This window comes from Stomoxys calcitrans, chromosome 1, assembly GCF_963082655.1.
Source record: "Stomoxys calcitrans chromosome 1, idStoCalc2.1, whole genome shotgun sequence".
In the NCBI taxonomy this organism is placed as follows: Eukaryota; Metazoa; Arthropoda; class Insecta; order Diptera; family Muscidae; genus Stomoxys; species Stomoxys calcitrans.
The window spans coordinates 171,017,839-171,039,392 of NC_081552.1; the positions used below are offsets into that span (position 1 = coordinate 171,017,839).

The 21,554-nt window shown below is 40.7% G+C and overlaps 1 protein-coding gene across 1 annotated transcript; it reads right to left on the bottom strand.

Moving 5' to 3' along the window:
- Window positions 1–247: 247 nt before the first annotated feature.
- On the bottom strand, window positions 248–21,121 carry LOC106090073 (carbonic anhydrase 6-like). Its single transcript, XM_059367838.1, has 5 exons — window positions 21,106–21,121; window positions 20,224–20,639; window positions 11,206–11,439; window positions 9,056–9,212; window positions 248–321 (listed from the first exon to the last, which is right to left on the bottom strand). The coding sequence occupies exons 1-5, from the start codon at window positions 21,119–21,121 to the stop codon at window positions 248–250; spliced, it is 897 nt and encodes a 298-aa protein (XP_059223821.1).
- Between the last annotated feature and the right edge of the window lie 433 nt (window positions 21,122–21,554).

The following is a 21,554-nucleotide window of genomic DNA, read 5'->3' on the forward strand; positions in this document are numbered from 1 at the left end:
AGCCCCAGAAGCCTCAATTTGTCATACGATTTGGCTAAAGTTTGGTACCTGTAGTACGAATTCCCAAAGTCCGTAAAAAAACGATAACCCGATATGACTTCTTGAGAACATAGAAGCCTCAATCAATTACAAAATAATTCAAATGCAAACTGAATTTTTTGCGGTTTCCCTAGTGGTGCGTATCCCAGATTCGACTCGAACGAATTTATCACGTTTTTACTTGTTTTTATTTACTTTAAACGATATGTCAACCACTGCACTGCTCACGTTTAGTGGCAAAGCAGTCCGAAGAGGCCGCTGGTAAGGCCGAATCACTGTAGCCTGCGCAATGAATTTTATACACATTTTACCTAAGTTTTACAGTGTTTTTTTATGATTTTGATTTTCTATTCGAAATAGAAACAAGTAAAAAGGCGTTAAGTTCGGCCGGGCCGAACTTTGGATACCCACCAACTCGGGTATATATTTAACCACCTTTCATCAAAATTCGGTGAAAATTTCATACTTTATGTCCCATATCAGTTATATCAAAATAGGTTCCGATTTGGACCAAATATTATTAAGTACACTAGCTATATCTAAAAATAAACCGATCTGAACTATATACGAGACGGATGTCGAAAAGCCTAACACAACTCACTGTCCCAAATTTCAGCAAAATCGGACAATAAATGTGGCTTTTATGGGCCTAACACCATAAATCGGAGGATCGGTCTATATGGCAGCTATATCCAAATCTGAACCGATCTGGACCAAACTGAAGAAAGATGTCGAAGGGCCTAACACAACTCACTGTCCCGAATTTCAGCAAAATCGGACAATAAATGTGGCTTTTATGGGCCTAACACCATAAATCGGAGGATCGGTATATATGACAGATATATCCAAATTTGAACCGATCTGGACCAAATTGAAAAAAGATGTCCAAGGGCCTAACACAACTCACTGTCCCGAATTTCAGCAAAATCGGACAATAAATGTGGCTTTTATGGGCCTAACACCATAAATCGGAGGATCGGTATATATGGCAGCTATATCCAAATCTGAACCGATCTGGGCCAAATTAACGAAGGAAGTCGAAGGGCCTAACACAACTCACTGTCCTAAATTTCAGCAAAATCGGATAATAAATGTGGCTTTTATGGGCCTAAGACCCTAAATCGGCGGATCGGTCTATATGGGGGCTATATCAAGATATAGTCCGATATAGCCTATCTTCGAACTTAACCTGCTTATGGACAAAAAAAGAATCTGTGCAAAATTTCAGACGGACAGACGGACGGGCATGTCTAGATCGTCTTAGATTTTTACGCTGATCAAGAATATATATACTTTATAGGGTCGGAAATGGATATTTCGATGTGTTGCAAACGGAATGACAAAATGAATATACCCCCATCCTTCGGTGGTGGGTATAAAAAACAGAAACCCCCATTGGTCTAAGCTGGACAACAACATGAAAAAGGCAAAACATCATACGTTATTAAAATAAGAAAAAACTTTGTAAATTTTTTGGAATTTTACTATTTGCAAATTTTCCATTTACCATCATTTCCAATTGGTTTACTATTGAAAGTAAATACATCTATCCCCTGAAGACGAAATATATTTGCATTAAATTGTTTGCTTATGTCTGAGGTGTATTTTTCTGCCAAATCACGATTTGAGTCAAATGCGTCAAAGAACTATTTTTGAAACGAAATTGTCCCAAAATAGATTAATTCGAATTTTAGATTGTTTGTACATTGATTGGTCGGGGCGTAAACTGACACGCAAGTATGTAATTTTTCAATTAACAGCTGATAGCTAAATATTCCCACACCGTTTTATCAGTCTATAAACGCATATATGAAGACATTGAATTGTGTTCATTGCCCATTCATACGACTCTTTTTTTGAAGAGGTTATAAATTATGTAAACCTCTCAAATAAATTGACACATTTGCGGACATTGCATGCAGTACGAAATGTCCCATGGCTATTGGACATGCATCACATGCAAAGTTCTATGACATATAACTGATATGACATATTTACCAAAAATGTAACTGTAAATGCAAACATGTACACTCAGCGAGATTTGTTTTTCAAAACAGCAAACATGATTGTAACAACCACAACAGTTTTTGTTTGCTGAAAAAGGGAAAGGACAAATTACTGCTGTTTTAGCAAACATTTCGTACTGCTATTTCGACTAACAAAATCTGCTGCTGAGAACAAAATGTTGGTTTTTATTTAATGCAATTGTTTATGTTTGTCAGCAGCCGTAAAACTGGGTTTGTAGCTCATTTCTACTTATATCGATATTTAATGAAAAAACTATACGGAATGTAAATAGCCACTGAGACACACATCTCAATTTGCCTATGGCTAATATCTCAATCAAGAACTTCCTTAAAACTGGCTGTGTCAACTTTTTTTTGGTCTACCTATGAGAAACACACATCTCCATTTGCCTATTGGTCAATATTTTATTCTGTTTGTGGTAACATTTTTTTTTTGGAAACCCATTTGTTTCGTTTTTCTGATATTTTCTTGTGTGCAGTAAACAACAGTGCAAAGGTTTTTAAACAGGGAAATGTCGCATAAGTTTTCCATGCCTACTTGATGATTATGACGTTTGTGTAGAGATGGGTTTCTACCGGGTAAATACCCAACGCTTAGGTATTTATTAGGTAAATACCCTATAAATACCTTTTTAGGGTATTTATAATTTTGCAGATATCTTAGGTATATAAACCTGAACATCTGATCTCATAAAATCGGATTGTAGTTATAAATATCCGCTATATAACCGATCTCCAGACTTAAAGTCTTGAGACAATAAATTGGTAATTTTTCATCCGATGGCACAGTGAGTTCTGATAGACCCCTGTCTATTTCTGTGAAGTGCGGTTTAGATCGGACTATATAGGGTATTGAGGCCATAAAAGATCCATTTATAACCCGAATTCGATGAAATTTGGCACAGACCTCTACCCATTACTGTCAAATGTGGTACAGATCGGACTATATTTGGTTATAGCTGCCATATATGCCGATCTCCCGATATACCTAGCTTTTGGGTATAAATGGGTAAATACCCGGGTATTTACCCAATTTATCGGGTAAATACCTTTTGGGTGACGCCAGGTTATTCAAGGCGTTGGGCGCCGACAAAATCTCTACACTGATGTTGAAGAATCTGTATCTACCTGGAGTCGAATACCTTACAACTGTCCTCAAATTGTCTTTAATCACTCTTATAGTACCCAACGTCTGAAAGATGGCAGAGTGATCCCGCTACTAAAGCCTGAAAAGGACTCGAGTCGTACAGAGCGATCTCCTTTCTCTCCCCAGTAGCCAAGACGCTTGAGGGACTACTCCTCCCGAGCCTCGTTAGAGAATTTCCATTCCATGTGATAGGACGGTTCTCATAGCATAGGCATTCAGCCATGCGCCAAGACATCGCCAATACCGGCCTGCAGCCAAGTTTGAAATGTTGGTTCTCGAATTATTAACGTGGTCCCAGGAGTTTGTGGAATTTAGAGATAAAAAAAATCGGAACCCCGTAAAGTAAAAGAGGGAGTTCCTAAGGCGGGCATTTAGATCCGCCGGCATATCCGCCTTCTGGAGAGGCATTTAGATCGTATTATATGCGGATGATTGAACTATCATGGCATCGGGGCCTACACCCACCCATTGATGGCATCTGTGATAGGTTAAACGTCTCTCTTACTGATCTATTGTAGAAGCTTATTTCGCTGCAAGAGATTTGAAGATATCCGCCACCAAATCTTCAACCACATTGTTCACTAGATATTTGCATGAGGTGCATAATAAGCTCAAGGTGAAATTCGATGGGGTAACGATCCCGACCATCAAGTGTCCCAAAATACATGGTGCCACATTTGACAGCCATCACAATTTACCATGGGCGAAGTTACGAATGTCATCCGTGGCCAGGATGGTCATCCAAGCTGTTGGTCCCCGACGGAATCTCTACACTGATGCTGAAGAATCTGGATCAAGCTGCAGTCTAGTATCTTACGACTGCCCTTAACCTATTTTTAAACACTCTTATAGTATCCGTTGTCTGGAAAATGGGCAGATTGATCCCGCTACTGAAGCCTGGAAAGGACGCGAGTATGGGGGAGTCGTACAGACCGATCTCCCTACTCTCACCAGTTACCAAGAGGGTTGAAGTACTACTCCTGAGCCTAGTTGGAGAATTTCCATTTGCCGAGCAACAGCTTGGATTTCGAAGACTGCATAGCACAACAACTGCTCCTCCTGCCATCGCCACACACATTTGCCGTGGCTTCAATCAACCCAGGCCATGTTATAGGACGGTCCGCGTTGCACTGGTGCTGTCGAAACTATTGTGTTTGAGGACATCGCCAACACGTTCCTCCAGCCAGGCCAGAAACGCTGATTCGCGAATTATCTGTGTGGTCGCCAGTCATTTGTGGAATTTAGGGATAAGAAGGCGAAGTGGGATGATATCTCCGGCACTGTTTTACCTCTACCTATCCCCCATTCCACCTCCTCCAGAGGACATAGAGATCGTATCATATGCAGACGATTGTTCGATCATGGCATCAGGCCCCAACCCATTGACGACACCTGCGATAGGGTTTAACATCTACCTTAACGAACTTGCTTCTTATTTCGCTGCAAGAAATCTAAAGATATCTGCCACCAAAAATTCAGCCACATTGTTCACATACGCGCATCAGGTTCGTAGGGAACTGAAAGTGATGGTCTAAGGAGTGACAATTTCGACCATCAAGTGTCCCAAAATACTTGCCGTCTCATTTGACAGGAGCTGACAAAACAAAAAACCTTGTTGAACACGTACAAAGCAATTGACCAGTCTGTGGTTGGTCAGCAGAGGAGCTTCTTACTTCTCTAATTTCGAATATAGTAATTTTGTATATATTATTGTTTCTGGAAGAAAAAGTTGTAAAAGTGGTCGCGTATGCAGATGACGTGGCTATTGCGGTTATATCCCAGCACTCTTAGAGATATACTTCAGGAAGCTCTACTTGCGACAGTGAAGTGGGCTACCGAAAGTGGTCAAGGTCTAAATCCTAGTAAGACAGAAGTAGTGTGGTCGGACTTGTATGGAAAAACGCCCGAAAATACATAAAGGCCACATTTATTATCCGATTTCGCTGAAATTCGAAACGGTGACTTGTACTATGCCTACCGATGTCCGAACTATATTTCGATATAGCTGTCTTATAGACCGATCTGCAGATATGCCGATCTGCCGAGACCAAATTAAATTGTTCATATTAATTTACAAATATTTTCATGAAAAATTTGCACTTCCACAAGGCCAAAACTGCTTGAAGGAGCGTTCAAATGCTTTTGCGATGTACTATCGTCTTAACCACAATTTTTGGATCGAAAATCTCAATAGTTTGGCTGCCATAGACCAGAATATCCAAAAAACGTGACAAAAGTCTGGGAACTCAAAATCTGGAGATTTGATTTTCGCAGTTGACGAATGATCTAGTGGACGCGAAGGTTTCATTAAGATTTTTTTTGTTCCATACGAATTGTCCTACCCTGTATGACAAAAAATATGGCGGTCTCTCTAGGAATTTGGATGCATCTTAAAACCACCATTGACATTGATGTAAAATATCAATGGGGACTTCAAGGGGGAATATAACTAAAAATCTTCTTGAAGCTCAATTATACTGGGGAGATGACATTATAAAACATACAAATAAAAGACTAATTTTGAATAACCCTTTATATTTTTTGTCAATATAAAATTGATTTAGTTTTTATATTATTACTAGCTGAACCGGCCCTGAAAGAAATATCAGCATCGTGCTCTTGTCTCAAATACCATTTATTTAAACCTCGTATTGCCATTGGTTTAAGTAGCGTATATAGGATGAGGCGTCCCCCAAACACTTGGCCGCAAAATTGGTTTTCACATTAGTTTTCCAATCTTAAATACCTTACATTTGAGCCACATATTGGCATGGCCGGCAAATTTTTAGACTTTGGGGGGGTTTTAGGGAAAGAGCGGTGCTCCAAACACATGGTCCCACAGTTTTATTTAATAGTTTTATTTGAGCCCCATATTGCGATGGTGAGTAAATAGTTGCCGTTTGTGGTCTATTTTTGGAAAGCAAATACCGTTTTGGATGGTGTTATGGGGGTGGGGTGGCCCATAGAAACTTTTTCCCTAAGTTTGATATTGGATTCGTGCTTAACTCCCAAAGACCTTTCATTTGAGCCCCATATTGATATGGTCTTAAATTTGTCCTCTTTGTGGCATGTTTTTAAGGAGGGACGCCCCCCCCCCCCCCCCAAACACTTGGTCCCACATTTGGATATCAGATTCGTATTTTACACTCAAATATTTATTTATTTTATTTGAGCCCCATATTGCCATGGTCAGTGAATAAGTCATGTTTGGGGTAGCGGTGGACTCCCAGAAACTTGGGCCCACATTTGCATATCAAATTCATATTCTACTCGTAAATACCTATCATTTGAGTCCCATATTGCCATGATGGGTAAACATGTTCGTTTTACGGGTGTTTTGGGGGTTGGGGTGGTACCCCAAACTCTTGGTACGACAAGTGGATATCAGATACGCGTGATTGTCGTGATTGGTCTATATATATATTTTGTAGGTTTGGGGGGTGGGGCGGCCCCCCAGGTACCCCATCCGAAATTTGGATACCAAATTTTTGCTTTAGGTTACACAAAATTTTGCTTAAATCGCACCACCCATCTCCGGGATCTGGCGTTTCTGAAAATTAGGGTAAGGGGGAGGCTCCGCTCCCTTTTCAGATATCAAAAAAAGTAGTATTCTATTTGACCACGGCATCATTATGCACCATCTGTGAAAATTTCAAGAGAATCGGTTCAGCCGTTTATGAGTCTATAAGGAACACACAAACAAACCAACTGACAAACAAACACAAATTGATTTTTATATATAAAATATTTTTATACCCTCCACCATAGGATCGGGGGTATACTAATTTCGTCATTCTGATGATATCACGGCACCTTGCCAAGTATGGTTCAAATCGGAATATAACCTGATATAGCTGTCATATAAACAGATCTGGGGACTTGACTTATTGAGCTTCTAGAGGACGCAATTCCTATCCGATTTGGCTGAAATTGTGCATGTCGTATTTTATTCTTACTTTCAACAACTGTGTCAAATAAGGTTCAAATCGGTTCATAATCTGATATAGCTGCCATATAAACCGATCTGCGATCTTGACTTCTTGAGCCTCTAGAGGTCGCAATTATTATCCGATTTGCCTGAAATTTTGTACGACGGATCCTCTCATGACCACCAATATACGTGTTTATTATGGTCTGAATCGGTCTATTGCCCGATACAGCTCCCATATAAATCGATCTCTCTATTTAACTTGTTCTTTCTTTTGCCCTTTGTTTGTCTAAAAAGAGATACCGGGAAAGAACTCGACAAATGCGATCCACGGTGGAGGGTATATAAGATTCGGCCCTGCCGAACTTAGCACGCTTTTACTTGTTTTCACTTCACTTTTGCACTTAACTCACGTGTGAAATCAACTAATTTGTTTGTGCTATTCTTCAAGAGTATCGTAAGAATAAGTCAATCACATGTTCACTTTCGAGACGCTTGACCTCTTAAGAGCAAACATTAGACTTTAATTTTTTGGATTTTGGCCAATTGCAGCGACCACTGTGCGACTGCGGCACCTGTCTCCTTGGGAGAAGAGAATGGTTCATTTAGTGGTTTGCTGGACAGGAATTTTAACTACGAATCAAACATTTTGGAAAGTGCAAGAAAGGCGACTCTTGTTCTAAACATCTGCAAGAGAGCCATTGACCAAAGTTGGGGGTTTAAACTGTGTGTCATGCACTGGGTATATACTGCAGTTGTCAGACATATGGTGTTGTGGTCCGGTGGACGACGCTTCAAAAGTCCACCTACTGTGCCATCGACACCATCTGATGCACTGAATTTAGAGCAACACCTAATTTCTCAGGACATTGTGGCTAGACGTACTGCTACGACCACTGCTATGAAGCTTAGGGAGCCTTCTCTTTGGACATGTGGCTGCTACGGACACTGTATTATACTTGATACAATGCCCGATGTTCCAGGCTTCGTCTGAGCCGCTTTTGGATAAAACGTACTGCACCTCTATTCCGGATATAGCCGATTGGAACTACAATATCCCTGGTAAAGGAAGTTACATAGACTTCTATACGGATGGTTCCAAACTAGACGTCTAGGTGGGCTTTGGAGTGTATTCTGAAGAGCTAGGACTGGTCATATCAAGAAGATTACCCGACCTCTGTAGTGCTCATCAAGTGGATTAGACATCAACGATTGTCAAATGCTATCTTACATATACAGAAGGCAAGAGTTTCCTTTCACGCACTATCAACGGTTTTTGGATTATAAGCTCAACATCCCGTCCAGCAAAACACACCCAACGTATTTTGAATGTAAGTTTAATTCCCAGATAGTTGAATGAAGAAGAGTAGAATAAAAGGCAGCTTTTCAGTTATGAGGTGTGGATTTATTGCGGAAAGCAACACCCTGGATGATCTAATTAAGCAAAATCGAAGAGGGTATACACAACTTCAAATACGTTAAGTAACAAATAATGCAACTTCAAAGAATAAGAATAATACAATTTCAAATAAGTTGGACGAATAATCATGAACATAATATTTAGTTCAGATTACGTCCTTCAATTTCATAGGATTCACATGTATTGAATTTTCATTAAGCTCTTTAAATCAAACATTTCTTTCTATTAAAAAGTTCGTTCTTTAATATTTTCACAAAATCCTTTAAACTATCACAAGGCTTATGTTTAAAAACAACATTTGTCTTCATCAAATATTTCTTTCTATTAAAAATTTAAATGTATAGTTATAATTGGTAAATCGGTAAATGTTTAATAATAATCGGTAAATTTTAGACAATAAATTTTTGTTTAAGAGTAAACTATTTTATATCTTATATAAACAATAAACTGAAAAACTATAACTACGAAAGTGCATATTTTTGATGTTTTAGTACCTCCAATTGTATCAATTATCGGAATGCTGCTACTAAACTCTTCATCTTCCGTCATTGGTACTACCGCAATGACCATCGCTTGCGTAGTCTTAGCATCGTCAATCGGCTTTATTAGTGTTGTAAAATCCGCTGCTAAGAAATGTTGAAATTCCTGAGCCTGCAAAACACAAGGAAGAGTTAATTCGTTACCCCACTTTTTCAATACATAAATAAAACATCAATTTAGAAATTAGGAAGTCGGTTTACATGCCAGCTATATCTCAACATGGTCCGATTAAAACCATATTGTAAACGAATATCGAGGTGCATTAAACAAGTCATTGTTCAAAATATCACCGAAGAACCTTAATTGGTAGATCAGTCTATATGACAACTATACCCAAATATGATCCTATATTTACCATAATTGACACAGATGCCGATGATTCCAAAACAGTACATTGTTTCGAATTTCATACAGTTGAAATGCAAAATCAGGCTTTTGTGGGCTTAAGACCCTCAGGTGGTCTATAACCTCTCACTGCTTGAAATTTCTGAGTGGTCGGGTAATAAATATGTATTTCATGCACTCAAAACCTTAAATCGGGAAATCGGACTTCTTTTCTGAGTTCAGCTGAAGCAGCCAGCCCGCAGGTTAATAATTCGAACCACCATAGGAGCAAAACAATAAAAAAATTGCCCACCAACATTCCATTAAGGGACAGGGGCAAACATCTCACATATCAATGAGTGCTGTCCAATTCAAGTTTAAACTCAATGATAAGAGACCTCCTTCTTATAGCCGCGTCCGACCGACGTGCCGCAGCGCGACATCTCATTGGGGAGAAGTTTTTATGGGTTGCCCAAAAGTAATAGAGTCGGCGTTGACAAATTTTTTCACAGCTTGTGACTCTGTAATTGCATTCTTTCTTCTGTTAGTTATCAGCTGTTACTTTTAGCTTGCTTTAGAAAAAAAGTGTAATAAAAGTATATTTGATTGATGTTCGTTCTAAGTTTTATTAAAAATGCATTTACTTTCTTTTAAAGAATCCGCAGTTACTTTTTGGGCAACCCAATACATAGCTGCCATAGCTTTTACCGCTGAACATTTTTGTTTGATGTTTTCGCTAGGATTCGCATCCAGGCGTTCAGCGTTATAGGCGGACATGCTATCCTCTGCGCTACGGTGTCTGTTTGTCCGCTCACATCACATAGGAGTTGGGTATACTTACTGTTGTTATTCCGGAGTATTGGTCTGTATAGACCTATCCGATTATATTGCAAATTTGTCCATGAAGATTCCGTTAAGGTACAAGTGCTGTCCGATTCAAGTTTAAGCTCAACGATAAAGGACCTTCTTTTTACAACCAAGTCCGAATGGCGTGCCGCAGTGCGACATCTCTTGAGGCACAAATGTCGCCAGCATTAAGGCCAAAATAAAATGAACACGTTAATAAGCGTTGCGTTAACAAATGCAAACGCTATGTCAAAAAGCATAGCGCAAAAGTTAAAGAATTCTCAACTTTCATGACTGAAATCGAGCATCATTCTGCGTCGCCATGCATGAAGTAATGTTCTTAGAGAGTTTTTTGCAGAGTTGCATTTTAAACCAACGCTTTTTATTCTGTTCTGGCCTTTAGGAGGGGATATCCGCCCCATAATATTTTTCTGAAGTTCCCGCCTTGATTCGAACCCAGGCGTTCAGCGTCATATGCGGACATGCTATCCTCTGCGCTACGGTGGCTTCGACTATCTGTCTATTTGTCCGCTCACATCACATCATGTTTGGATTTGCCGCCATATGGGACGATCGTAAGATTTACAGAGCTCATGAAAGGTTTATATGTTCTGAAATTGTTTCCGATTTTCTCGAAATTTGCCACAGTGAGAACTTTCAGGCCTATAAACATCTGTGTTCCATGCACAGTCTAGGTTTAAGTGGCAGTCTGCCATCAGACTTAGAAAATTTTGATTATTTTTTTTTTAATACAGTCTATCGGACCATATTTAGATATACTGATTCTAACTAAATTTCCCATGAACATTCAATTAAGGAACAGGGGATGCTTCGCTCATATTTAGTATAGCCGCCATATATGATGTGGCGTCTTGGACGCGTTACATCAGTCATCTATATCTGATTGTGAAATGTTTTTACTTCGAGTACTTACAAAGTCTGGTTTAACGCCAATAACAAAAGGGAAATCAATCCAAATAATATCCCTTATACAGGCAACACCAAGTCTGGTTCCATGATAGACGCTGTAATATCTCAAATCCTTATAAAGAAAAGAACTTAACGAAAATCCCGATCCTTCAGGTAGATAGACAACAGCACCTGTTTGCCTTATTGAAGACAAATGTTGTGTGAATTCATCAAATATTGTTTTAGGGAATGGTGCCACCTGAAGTAGATATAAAAAAAATCAAAAATATAAAGAGTGATTTTTTTAAGAGCTATAGAAAAGTTTTTCAAATAGAAAAACTCTTAAAATTCAGAAAAATGCATAAAATCTTTATTTTAATCGATAGTACGATAGTCCAAATAATTTAATGTTTGAAGATTATTTCATGCAATTGTTGACCGTGACTGCGCCACAAATGCTCCATCTGCTTAGTCCAGTTTTAGCATACTTTTCCCAACAACCAACAACAACTCACGAATAATCTTAAATGTTGTCTTCCAATGCGTCAATTGAAACGGCCTTGTCTGTATAGACATGAGCTTTAACATAGCCCCAAACAAAATTGTCTAAAGGTGTTAAATCGCACGATCTAGGCGGCCAATTGACCGGTACCGAACGTGAAATAAAATGTTCACCGAACTCACCTCTCAATAAGTCCATTGTTACGCGTGCTATGTTGCCTGTCCCCGTCTTATTAAAACCACATGTCATGCAAGTCAAGCTCTTGCATTTTGGGCAAAAAAAAAGTTGGATATCATCTCACGATAGCGCTCACCATTCACAGTTACATTACGATTCGTATCATCTTTGAAGAAGTACGGCCCAATGATACCACCAGCCCATAAACCACACCCAACTGTGACTTTTTCTGAATGCATTAGTAGCTCTTGCAATGCTTCTGCCTGATCATCACTCCAAAATCCACAATTCTGCTTATTGACGTACCCATTGAGCTTCGTCCAAAAAATGGAAGAAGCGCGCGATGAACGCATTTAGATAATAAAATTCAATAATTTGCAAGCGTTGTTCGTTTTTAAGATGATTCATGGTTAAATTATAGACAAAATTGAAGATGTTTGACAGTGAAACAAAACACGAAACCTGCGTGAGCTATTTAAACAAGTCATAAAAGTGGTAAAAGATAATAGCTAAAAAATTACAATTAATATATTCAAATACTTTAAGACTATTTCCTAAAAATGTTGTCACACTTTTGGGTTCCCTTCTTAAATTCCTCCAATGTAGCCATCCTATCTAAGGTAAAATTAAAATAACCGACAGTTATCTACTTTTATTGGGATCTAATTGGGATCCGATTAAGGATCTTTGCATGCCAATATATTTAAATTGTACTCGTATGTCAGATTGGTACTCTGTTCCGAAATACTTTGAGTCCTATAAACTCTTGATCTGGCAAATTTTTGCTTCCATGGTTTTTAGGCAGTTTTATACACTACACGTAAATACCTTTTATTCAATTCCAATATTATCTAACGTTGGTCTTCATTTCCGGTAGAGTTGCCAGATACTAACTTTAAATTTCTAAGGAAGATCCGCACTTTACACCCAAATCTCTTCCTTGTGAGACCTATGTAAATTTTTCCGACCGATGTTCATGTTCGTTGGTAGGTTTTGGGAGAAGTACTTTTTGCCCAGTAACTTGGCCTTAAAATTCGATATAAGTTCTCTTTTTTTTTTGGATTACTATTAGAAAATGGACTTTCAGCGGCTGTGGTAGAGACCCAACTGTTCCGATGGTGCATGATAATATGCAGTCAGCTACTGAAACCTCGAATGATGAAAGAGTTGCTCCAGACTCTACAAGTAAAGAAGGAACAGGTCTACCGGGGTTTTGGTTCGGATGATAAGGACTAGAGGACAGGGCTTTTGGTTCTGATCTTGAGGACAACATTTGTCTAGGGAATGAGGAATCTCATATTTGTTGAGAGTTGATGCGGCTGATCCCAAGTCGCTCACCAATATGGAGAAAAAATCCCTAGGTACAGTCAAGAAGGAACATATTCCTTCTCGACCTTCAGATCTCGAATCCATACTTGGGGAAAAGTAGGGTTACATACCTCGCGCAACACTTATGCGTGTATGTCAAAAAAATTAAAATAGGTTGGTTGAGTTTGTAACTCATTGCTTAAGCGCGCATAAGTGCAGCGAGTGGTATGTAACTCCAGATTAAGAGACTCGAACCCCAATTTTCTAAACACCAATTGCAAGATTGGATAATAATTATTATTACACTTAACTCCGCCCACCTCCACAAGTCAACAGAATTTAACAAAGCTAAAGTGTATAGAAGTCCCCTTGTCCGAAAGAGGGGAGGAAGCCTCCAGGATGACGCCCGCCAGGCTATGAATGGTTCATTCGGTCGGATGTCTAATGTGTGCGCTAGCGGTAAAGGAGGGAACTTTGAAGGTACTTCGGCAGCAGCGGTTGTGGAATCCTCGGTCTAGATCAAAAGGAGTGTTGCATACTCATAGACGGGACCATACAAGCCCCTTGCGAGGGGATAATTCTCTTGGTTAGATTTATTCTCCCAAGATAAGGGGGAAGGTCTCCCACTTGTCATCCTACAAAACCTGTGACAACTTCAAGAAACTTGTTTCTTATTTATATTTTAACTAATATACATTAGAAGAGTTATTCTTTTAGCGTACAGGAATTAGCTTCTAGCCCGGCCGACACGGGATAACAGTGAGCACCACATGTGCTGGAACTGTGAACTCCGACTTGTGTGGTGTTCATCGTTATCACGGAAAGCTTAGCTGAAAGCTACCGGACGCGTCCACAGGTTGCGGATAGTGAAAAGCTTTGTATTATGCGGAGTAACTGCAAACGGCGCGGGCAGTCAGCGATTTGGAGAGGAGAGTCTCAGTGTGGGGTCAGTGCTAATGATACTCGAAATGACAGCGCGAGTTATTGGCGCCTTCATATAACCAATTGCCAACATCAGCGTCTGTTTTCAGGTTAGAAGCGCCTGGAAGCGAGGGAGAGATCTTAGAGCAAGCGGCTCGCAATATCGAGGGCTACATATGCGATCTCACATCAACCATGCGGTTGGGGCGCTACTGGCCCAGCGCCCACCCACGGAAAATTATAAGGATTACTCTGAGAAACCAAAGAATAGTACAAACGGACTTCCATATCGTTGACGAACCACGCAAACGAAAAAAGGACCATGATATCGTTAAAGTATGACAAGAAAAGTGCGATCAGGGAAGCTGGACATTGAAGTGCTGCAAACACAACAGATACCAACGGCATACTCTACTCGACTGACCCAACTGCTTGATGAAAGCACTACTATACCGATCATATAACGGCGCAGTGGCAATCCATTGCTCACTCCATGGAAAATGGCACGAAATCCGTACTTGGGTACACCAAGAAACCGATGGTAAGACCAAAAGTGTGGAAATGCTACTGAAGCCTAGAACGTGGCATACAGAGCGACCCTGCAATCAGTAGCAACGCGCCAGTTGAAGGAGAGGTATCGGGAGAAAATGAGAGAGGAGAAACGTCTATTCTGCAGAAAGAAAAAGGAAATGGAAAGTCGTGAGTGTGAGCGAATTGAGATGTACAAGAGTCAAAATGGAGTCCGGAAATTCTACACTGAAAGGAAAATTATGTTGCAAAATCATGCACCAACGTTATCATTATCATCACGGACGTTGTTGGAAATATCTCCACAAGCGCGGATGATTTTGTAGACACGCTTTTTTGTGTCATGCACCGACCTTTGTGAACATCATCCCTACGAAATGTGTTTGTATACCAAACTTAAGTTTAAATGACTTTTTAAACAGTGTGCGGCATTTTGCCAAGCTGCTAGAGTCCGACGATGGCGGCAAAGAGGATACCGAGGAACACTCTTTGATGATGGTATAATGTGTCTACCTCTTAGTCAGAATGAGGCCCAAGTAGCAGTGACCCGACTGAAGAACAACAAGTCAGCAGGAGTCGGTGCTAACTACAGAGGAATAACTCTCCTCCACATCGCATACAAGATGTGTGAAAGATTGAAACCTTAAGTCAATGAGATAATTGGGGCCTATCAATGCGGCTTTAGACATGGTAAATCCACCGTAGACCAGATATTCACACTGCGTCAAATCTTGGAAAAGATTCGAGAAGGACAGCTCAACTCTTAGCATAGACACGGTACTAGTCTAAGGATTGGATCAGTGTGTCGGTCAGCACATTGTTCAAAGCCCCCTCGATGTCAATGCATACGTACACCTGGCAGTATGCATTAACATCGAGGGGGCTTTTAGCAATGTGCGGACCGACACTCTGATCCAATCTGAGTACCGGGTGGACCCGGTCCTTAGAGACTGAATAAACCATATGCTAAGGAACAGGTGGATAAATTGTGTGTCCCATGGCATAAATATAAGGGAGAAAGTGGCACAAGGCCCGCCACAGGGTGTGACCACCATACATGACCTATTACAGATGCTGACTGAGGAGGGATTTGAACCCGTCTGCTACGCAGACGATGTTATAATACTTCTAAGGGGTAAGGATCCGAACGAGTTATGCTATGAAGGGCAGAAAGGGTCTTCCATATGGCACATGATGGGGCTAGACCCAGAGGTCTCAATGTTAACCCAGAGAAGACTGAAATATGCCAATTCACGAGGAAGACGAAGGTGGGCCAATTTAACGCACATCGTTTCCTCAATAAGACGATTTCGATATCTGACAAGGTCAAATACTTAGGTGTGATCTCGGACAGGAAACTGATTTGGAAGTGTCACATTCAGGAGCGTACCGACAAGGTTCACAGATGTTGGACATTATCTAGACGGGCCGTAGGCACGACATGCGCCTAAATCCGAGGATAGTCCACTGGCTCTACAGGAGCGTGACTAGACCAATACTTACTTACGCCTCGGTGGACTGCTATGGAGAAAAAGTGCAACATAAGGACCACGCAACAGGTTCAGAGAACATGTTGTCTTGGCATAGGCGGAGCGATGAGGACCGCGCCCATTAGGGCACTGGAGACTATTCTAGATATCCGACTAATTAGCGCACAGATTAGGTGTGAGACAGCCATGCGGCTATGAGACTTAAGGCGATGGGAAATGGATTGAGGATGGGAGCAGCTCATATCATCGCGTTATAATCGAGGCGACGATAGGAAACCTGGAAGGAAGGGAAGAGGTTTCCGATCGAATACCTGAGACGACACTTGAGGTCGAGTGCCAGGCACTGCTGCCATCGGTACAGTCTTGGATTGACGGAACCCTAGTATTGCCATCTGGAAGAACACGTTACACGGATGGATCAAAGCTAGAGAACAGAGTGGGTCTGAGGGTTTACATTGAGAGCCCAGAGACTGAGATCTGTTTTAGACTGTCTGACCATAATATGGTGCTGCAGGCGGAGATCCGCGCTATCACGCAATGCGTGAGGTGGTGTGGTGCTAACGCGAGGATGTCGAATGGGAACATCTATACGGACAGTAAAATTGCCATAAGGGCAATAACAACCAGGACGGTATGTTCACGAACAGTCTTGCAGTGTAGGAAGGAGATTAAGGCCTTCTCTGAGGGTGACAAAATCCGCTTCGTTTCGATGCCGGGCCATAACGGAGTATGGGGAAATGAAAGGGCAGACGATTTGGCGGTGAAGGCCAGAGGACTGCCGTCAATAAACTTGGTTAACCCAAAGCCTTTCGGGACGACGCAGTCCGAATTAAGGGAGTGGGCGACGAATGCAACATTGTGGAACAACGAAACGGTCGGTAGGACGGTGAAAATGCTATGGGGAGGGTTCCAGATCGTGAGAAGATGAGGCTATTACTGAAAGAAAGTTATAACTATGTCAGTTTAGCTATTGATATTATAACGGGACACATAGGGCTACGAGCTCACTTATGTAAAATCGGTGTGGCAAGTGATACCATGTGTAGGGCATACGGGGAAGATGATGAGACGTTGGAGCCGCTTCTTTCGCGTCTAACAGATACCGGCACATAGGCGGGGACACAATATCAGACATTAACCAACTTAGGGTAGTGGGTTTGAAAACAATTAAGGATTTTGTAGGTTAGGTTTAAGCGGCAGTCTGCCTCAGACTCACTTAGACGTTTTTGTCCATTGTGATACCACAGGAACAGAAGAAGGAAGATGCCTTCTAGTTCCTACCATTGAACCATCCAGATCGCTTTAAAAAGCCCATTAACTTGCGAATGTTCACACCCCGCTAAATCAGACAGGTTCTCAAAGAAATGAGAACCTAAAGATAGTGCGGGACACACACACACAGTCTCTTCTTCCTCGATGTCCCTACAGCTTCTGCAAAAGTCGTTGCTGGCAACCTTCAGTCTGTCACCATGTTTTCCGATCAGACAGTGACGGACACAATGACTGAGACGTCTGTTCTAGCCAATGACAGCTAAGCAGTAGACCTCTTCAAGTCTAGATTAGGCCACATAGTTTTGGAATGCTCACAGCCCCCTCTTTGTGACTATCTTTCATTCGTTGCCCTTCGGGCCTGGTCCAGAAAACTTAGCTTACATGTCGCTAGAGGCATACCCTCAGATTCCAGTGTCCCTGGAGTGTGTAAGGTAGTTCTTAGTCTCGCAAGCTCGTCTGCTTTACAATTCCCTGGGATATCTCTGCGGCCCGGCACCCAGAACAGGTGAATTTTGAACTGTTCAGCCACCTGTTGAGAGATCTGCGGCAGTCGAGGGCGGTTTTTGTGTTCACAAATACGTTCTCCAGGGATTTAATGGCTGCCTGGTTGTCTGAGAAGATATTTATGCCAATCGTCGAAATGACATTACATCTTAGCCATTCCACCACTTCCTTAATTGCAAGGATCTCTGCTTGATACACACTGCAGTGGTCGGGTAACTAACTGACCAGTTCTAGATCTTTAGAGTACACCCCAAAGGTTTGTCACCATCCGTGTAGAAGTCTATGTGACTTCTGTTACCAGGGATATCGTAGTTCCAATTGGTTCTATCAGGAATAGTGGTACAGTAGTTTTTATCAAAAAGAGGCTCAGGTAGGGTGTAATCCACACTGGCTGGAACATCGGATATTGTATCAAGGATAACAAAGTGTCCGCAGTCGCCACATGGCCAATGAGAAAGCTCCTTTAACCTCACGGCAGTGGTCGCTGCAATTTGGGTAGCCACAATGTCCAGAGGCATAAGATGTAGCATTAAATTCAATGCATCAGATGGTGTCGTCCTCAATGGGGCTGTGGTGCACAAACAAGCCATCCTTTCGATCCGGTTAAGTATTGAGTAGTGGGTGTATTTTTGAAGCGCCGTCCACCAGACCACAACACCATATAGCATAATAGGTCTGACAACTGCAGTATATACCGAATGCATGACACACGGTCTAAATCCCCAGCTTTTGCCAATGGCTCTCTTGCAGGATTTTGTAAGTAGCACTGAATTCCTAACTTAAAACTTTCTTTTTAGTGGTTACTTTAGAGCTTTTAGAGCGCACAACAAGCCGATTACTGGCTTAGGTGTATGTCCATAGAAACATGGGGCGGATTAATATCTGCACCCTATTTTCAATCTAACCTAACCTAACCTACCATCTCTTTGTTGATTACAATGCCACCTTCGACTGCCCTATACGTTCAAAGTTTTTTCAAGCCTTGGCTGAGTTGGTATCCCTTCAAAATTAATAAAACTGCAGGTTGACACTTGCTGAAAATAGGAGAGAACCTCCGAACTGTTCAATACCAATTATCCTGTGATTTCTTTAATATTCTGCTGGAGAAGATTATACGAGATGCAGATGTGAATAGATATGGCACTTTATTCACAAGAAAACACATGTTACTCGCCTACGCCGACATCGATATCGGAAGAAGTAACTGCTCCCTGCAACAATCGAAAAAGAATGAAAGTGGGTCTGGCATTAAATGGAGGTAAGACAAAATGGATTGTATCAACTCCCAATCCGCCTTGTATATCCGATCAGATAAAGAAAATGGAGAAAGTTGGGAACCACTACTCGGCATCGCCGTAACCGAAACGAATGAGGCCAGTTTTAAAATAAAGCCAAGAATAATATTGGCAAACAAATGCTACTTTCAATTGTGCAAACAGTTTAGAAACAAAGCCACCTCTCAATAGACAAAGATTACACTATGCAAGATACTGATACTTCAAAAAATATATGGACCAGTTTGCATTGATGGAGAATAGAATATCGGCGTAGTTTGAACCAAGAACTGTAAGACGACGTTAGCATAGTTACACGCATCAAAATACAGTGGTTGCGTTGACTAGGTCATGTTGTCAGAATGAATGAAGGAGCTCCAGCGAAGAAGTCTTCTGAAGACGATCACGGTGGTACACGCAAGCCGGTACGACAAAAGGCCCTATGGAAAGACCAAGTGGTGGAAAACATCTCGAAACTTGGTGTCAGAGAAACGCAGGTGATCGAGGAGCTTCGAACGCTATTCTAAGTGCGGCTAATGGGACACATGTTCTATTATAGCCAATTAAAGTAAATGTAAGAAATTAGCTTCTAGAAAACTTTAAACATAGTTGGTTGAGTTTTGATGTTATCTTGACCAGCGATTGTGTCGGTTCCGTGGGTATATAAATGTAATGTAATAATTACTAACCGGTTTAACTGTACTTAATGGAAGCTTACTCATGCGACACAACTGGGACGTCAGTTCCTTGACATGGTACCTAACATCTCTTAAGTCCAACTCCCGTGAAATCCCCTTATATTGGGTTGCCCAAAAAGTAATTGCGGATTTTTCATATAGTCGGCGTTGACAAATTTTTTCACAGCTTGTGACTCTGTGATTGCATTCTTTTTTCTTCTGTCAGTTATCAGCTGTTACCTTTAGCTTGCTTTAGAAAAAAGTGTAAAAAAAAGTATATTTGATTAAAGTTCATTCTAAGTTTTCTTAAAAACGAATTTACTTTCTTTTAAAAAATCCGCAATTACTTTTTGGGCAACCCAATATATAAATTTATACACATAGATGTACCTGAATATTGTAAGCTATAACGGCGACACCATTCTTTTCCGCTGCTGCTTCCAAAAATGTCGAATATTTGATATTGTAAAAAGCCAAATGTATTTCTGCAGGCAATGTTATGTTCCCATAGCCGTTTTTGGGATCTGATTTATCCAAAAAATGCCAATAAATAAAATTCAACCTGAATTGACCCAAATTCTTTAAAGCACCACCGCTAATTGTTGGAATTTCATCAGTGTCATAATGTAAATGGACAATTACGGTATGCCCATTGTTTTCCAAGCTAATATTTTGTGGTTGAGAATCGATGTTCAGATAGCCAAGGGAATCAAATTTTTCCTTCTGAAAATTTACAGTCTTTGCATCGAATGGTATTTTATGTTTACCCACACAGTGATCACTTTCAGAGTTAGTATTGGGATATCCTAAAATGGAATGTGCAATATAATTCTATGATGAGTATCAATGAAATTTATTACAATTTATATAGGAATTATATAATATGATATCGCTCATATACTTGATTTAGTAGAAAACGCATTTTCCTCCCCTTTAAGTTAAAAAAAAGAAATTGAAACAAATATTTAAAAAAGTTTATAAAAGGCGATTTTTCAAATGCTATAGGAAACACATAAAATTCAGAAAAATACATGAAACATTTATTTGAATAGATACTACGTTCCATATAATTTAAGGTTATTTCATGCAAATGTTGACCTGACTGCGCCTCAAATGGTCCATCCGCCATTTCGGTCGGTATCTCACTAATAAATGCTTCAATGTTGTCTTCCAATGTGTCAGTTGAAACGGGCTTGCCTGTATATAAATCGCACGATCTAAGTGGCCATTCGACTGATTCCGAACGTGAAATAAAATGTTCACCGAACTCACCTCTCAATAAGTCCATTACTACCCGTACTGCGTGGCATGTGGCACCGTCTTGTTGAAACCACATGTCATGCAAGTCAAGCTCTTGCATTTTGGGCAAAAAAAAGTTGGATATCATCTCACGGTATCGCTCACCATTCACAGTTACGTTACGATTCGTATCATCTTTGAAGAAGTACGGCCCAATGATACCACCAGCCCATAAACCGCAACAAACTGTGACTTTAGCTCTTGCAATGCCTCTGGCTGACCTTCACTTCAAAATCGACAATTCTGCTTATAACTCAATTGTTTGATAAAAAAGTGGATCTTCGGCCAACTTTCCAAGAGCCCATTCACCAAAAATTCTGCGTTGCGTTCGGTCGTTCGGCTTCATTTCTTGCACCAGCTGTATTTTGAGAGGCTTCACACCTTAATCCTTCCGCAAAATTGTCCGCGTTGTTGACGCCCAA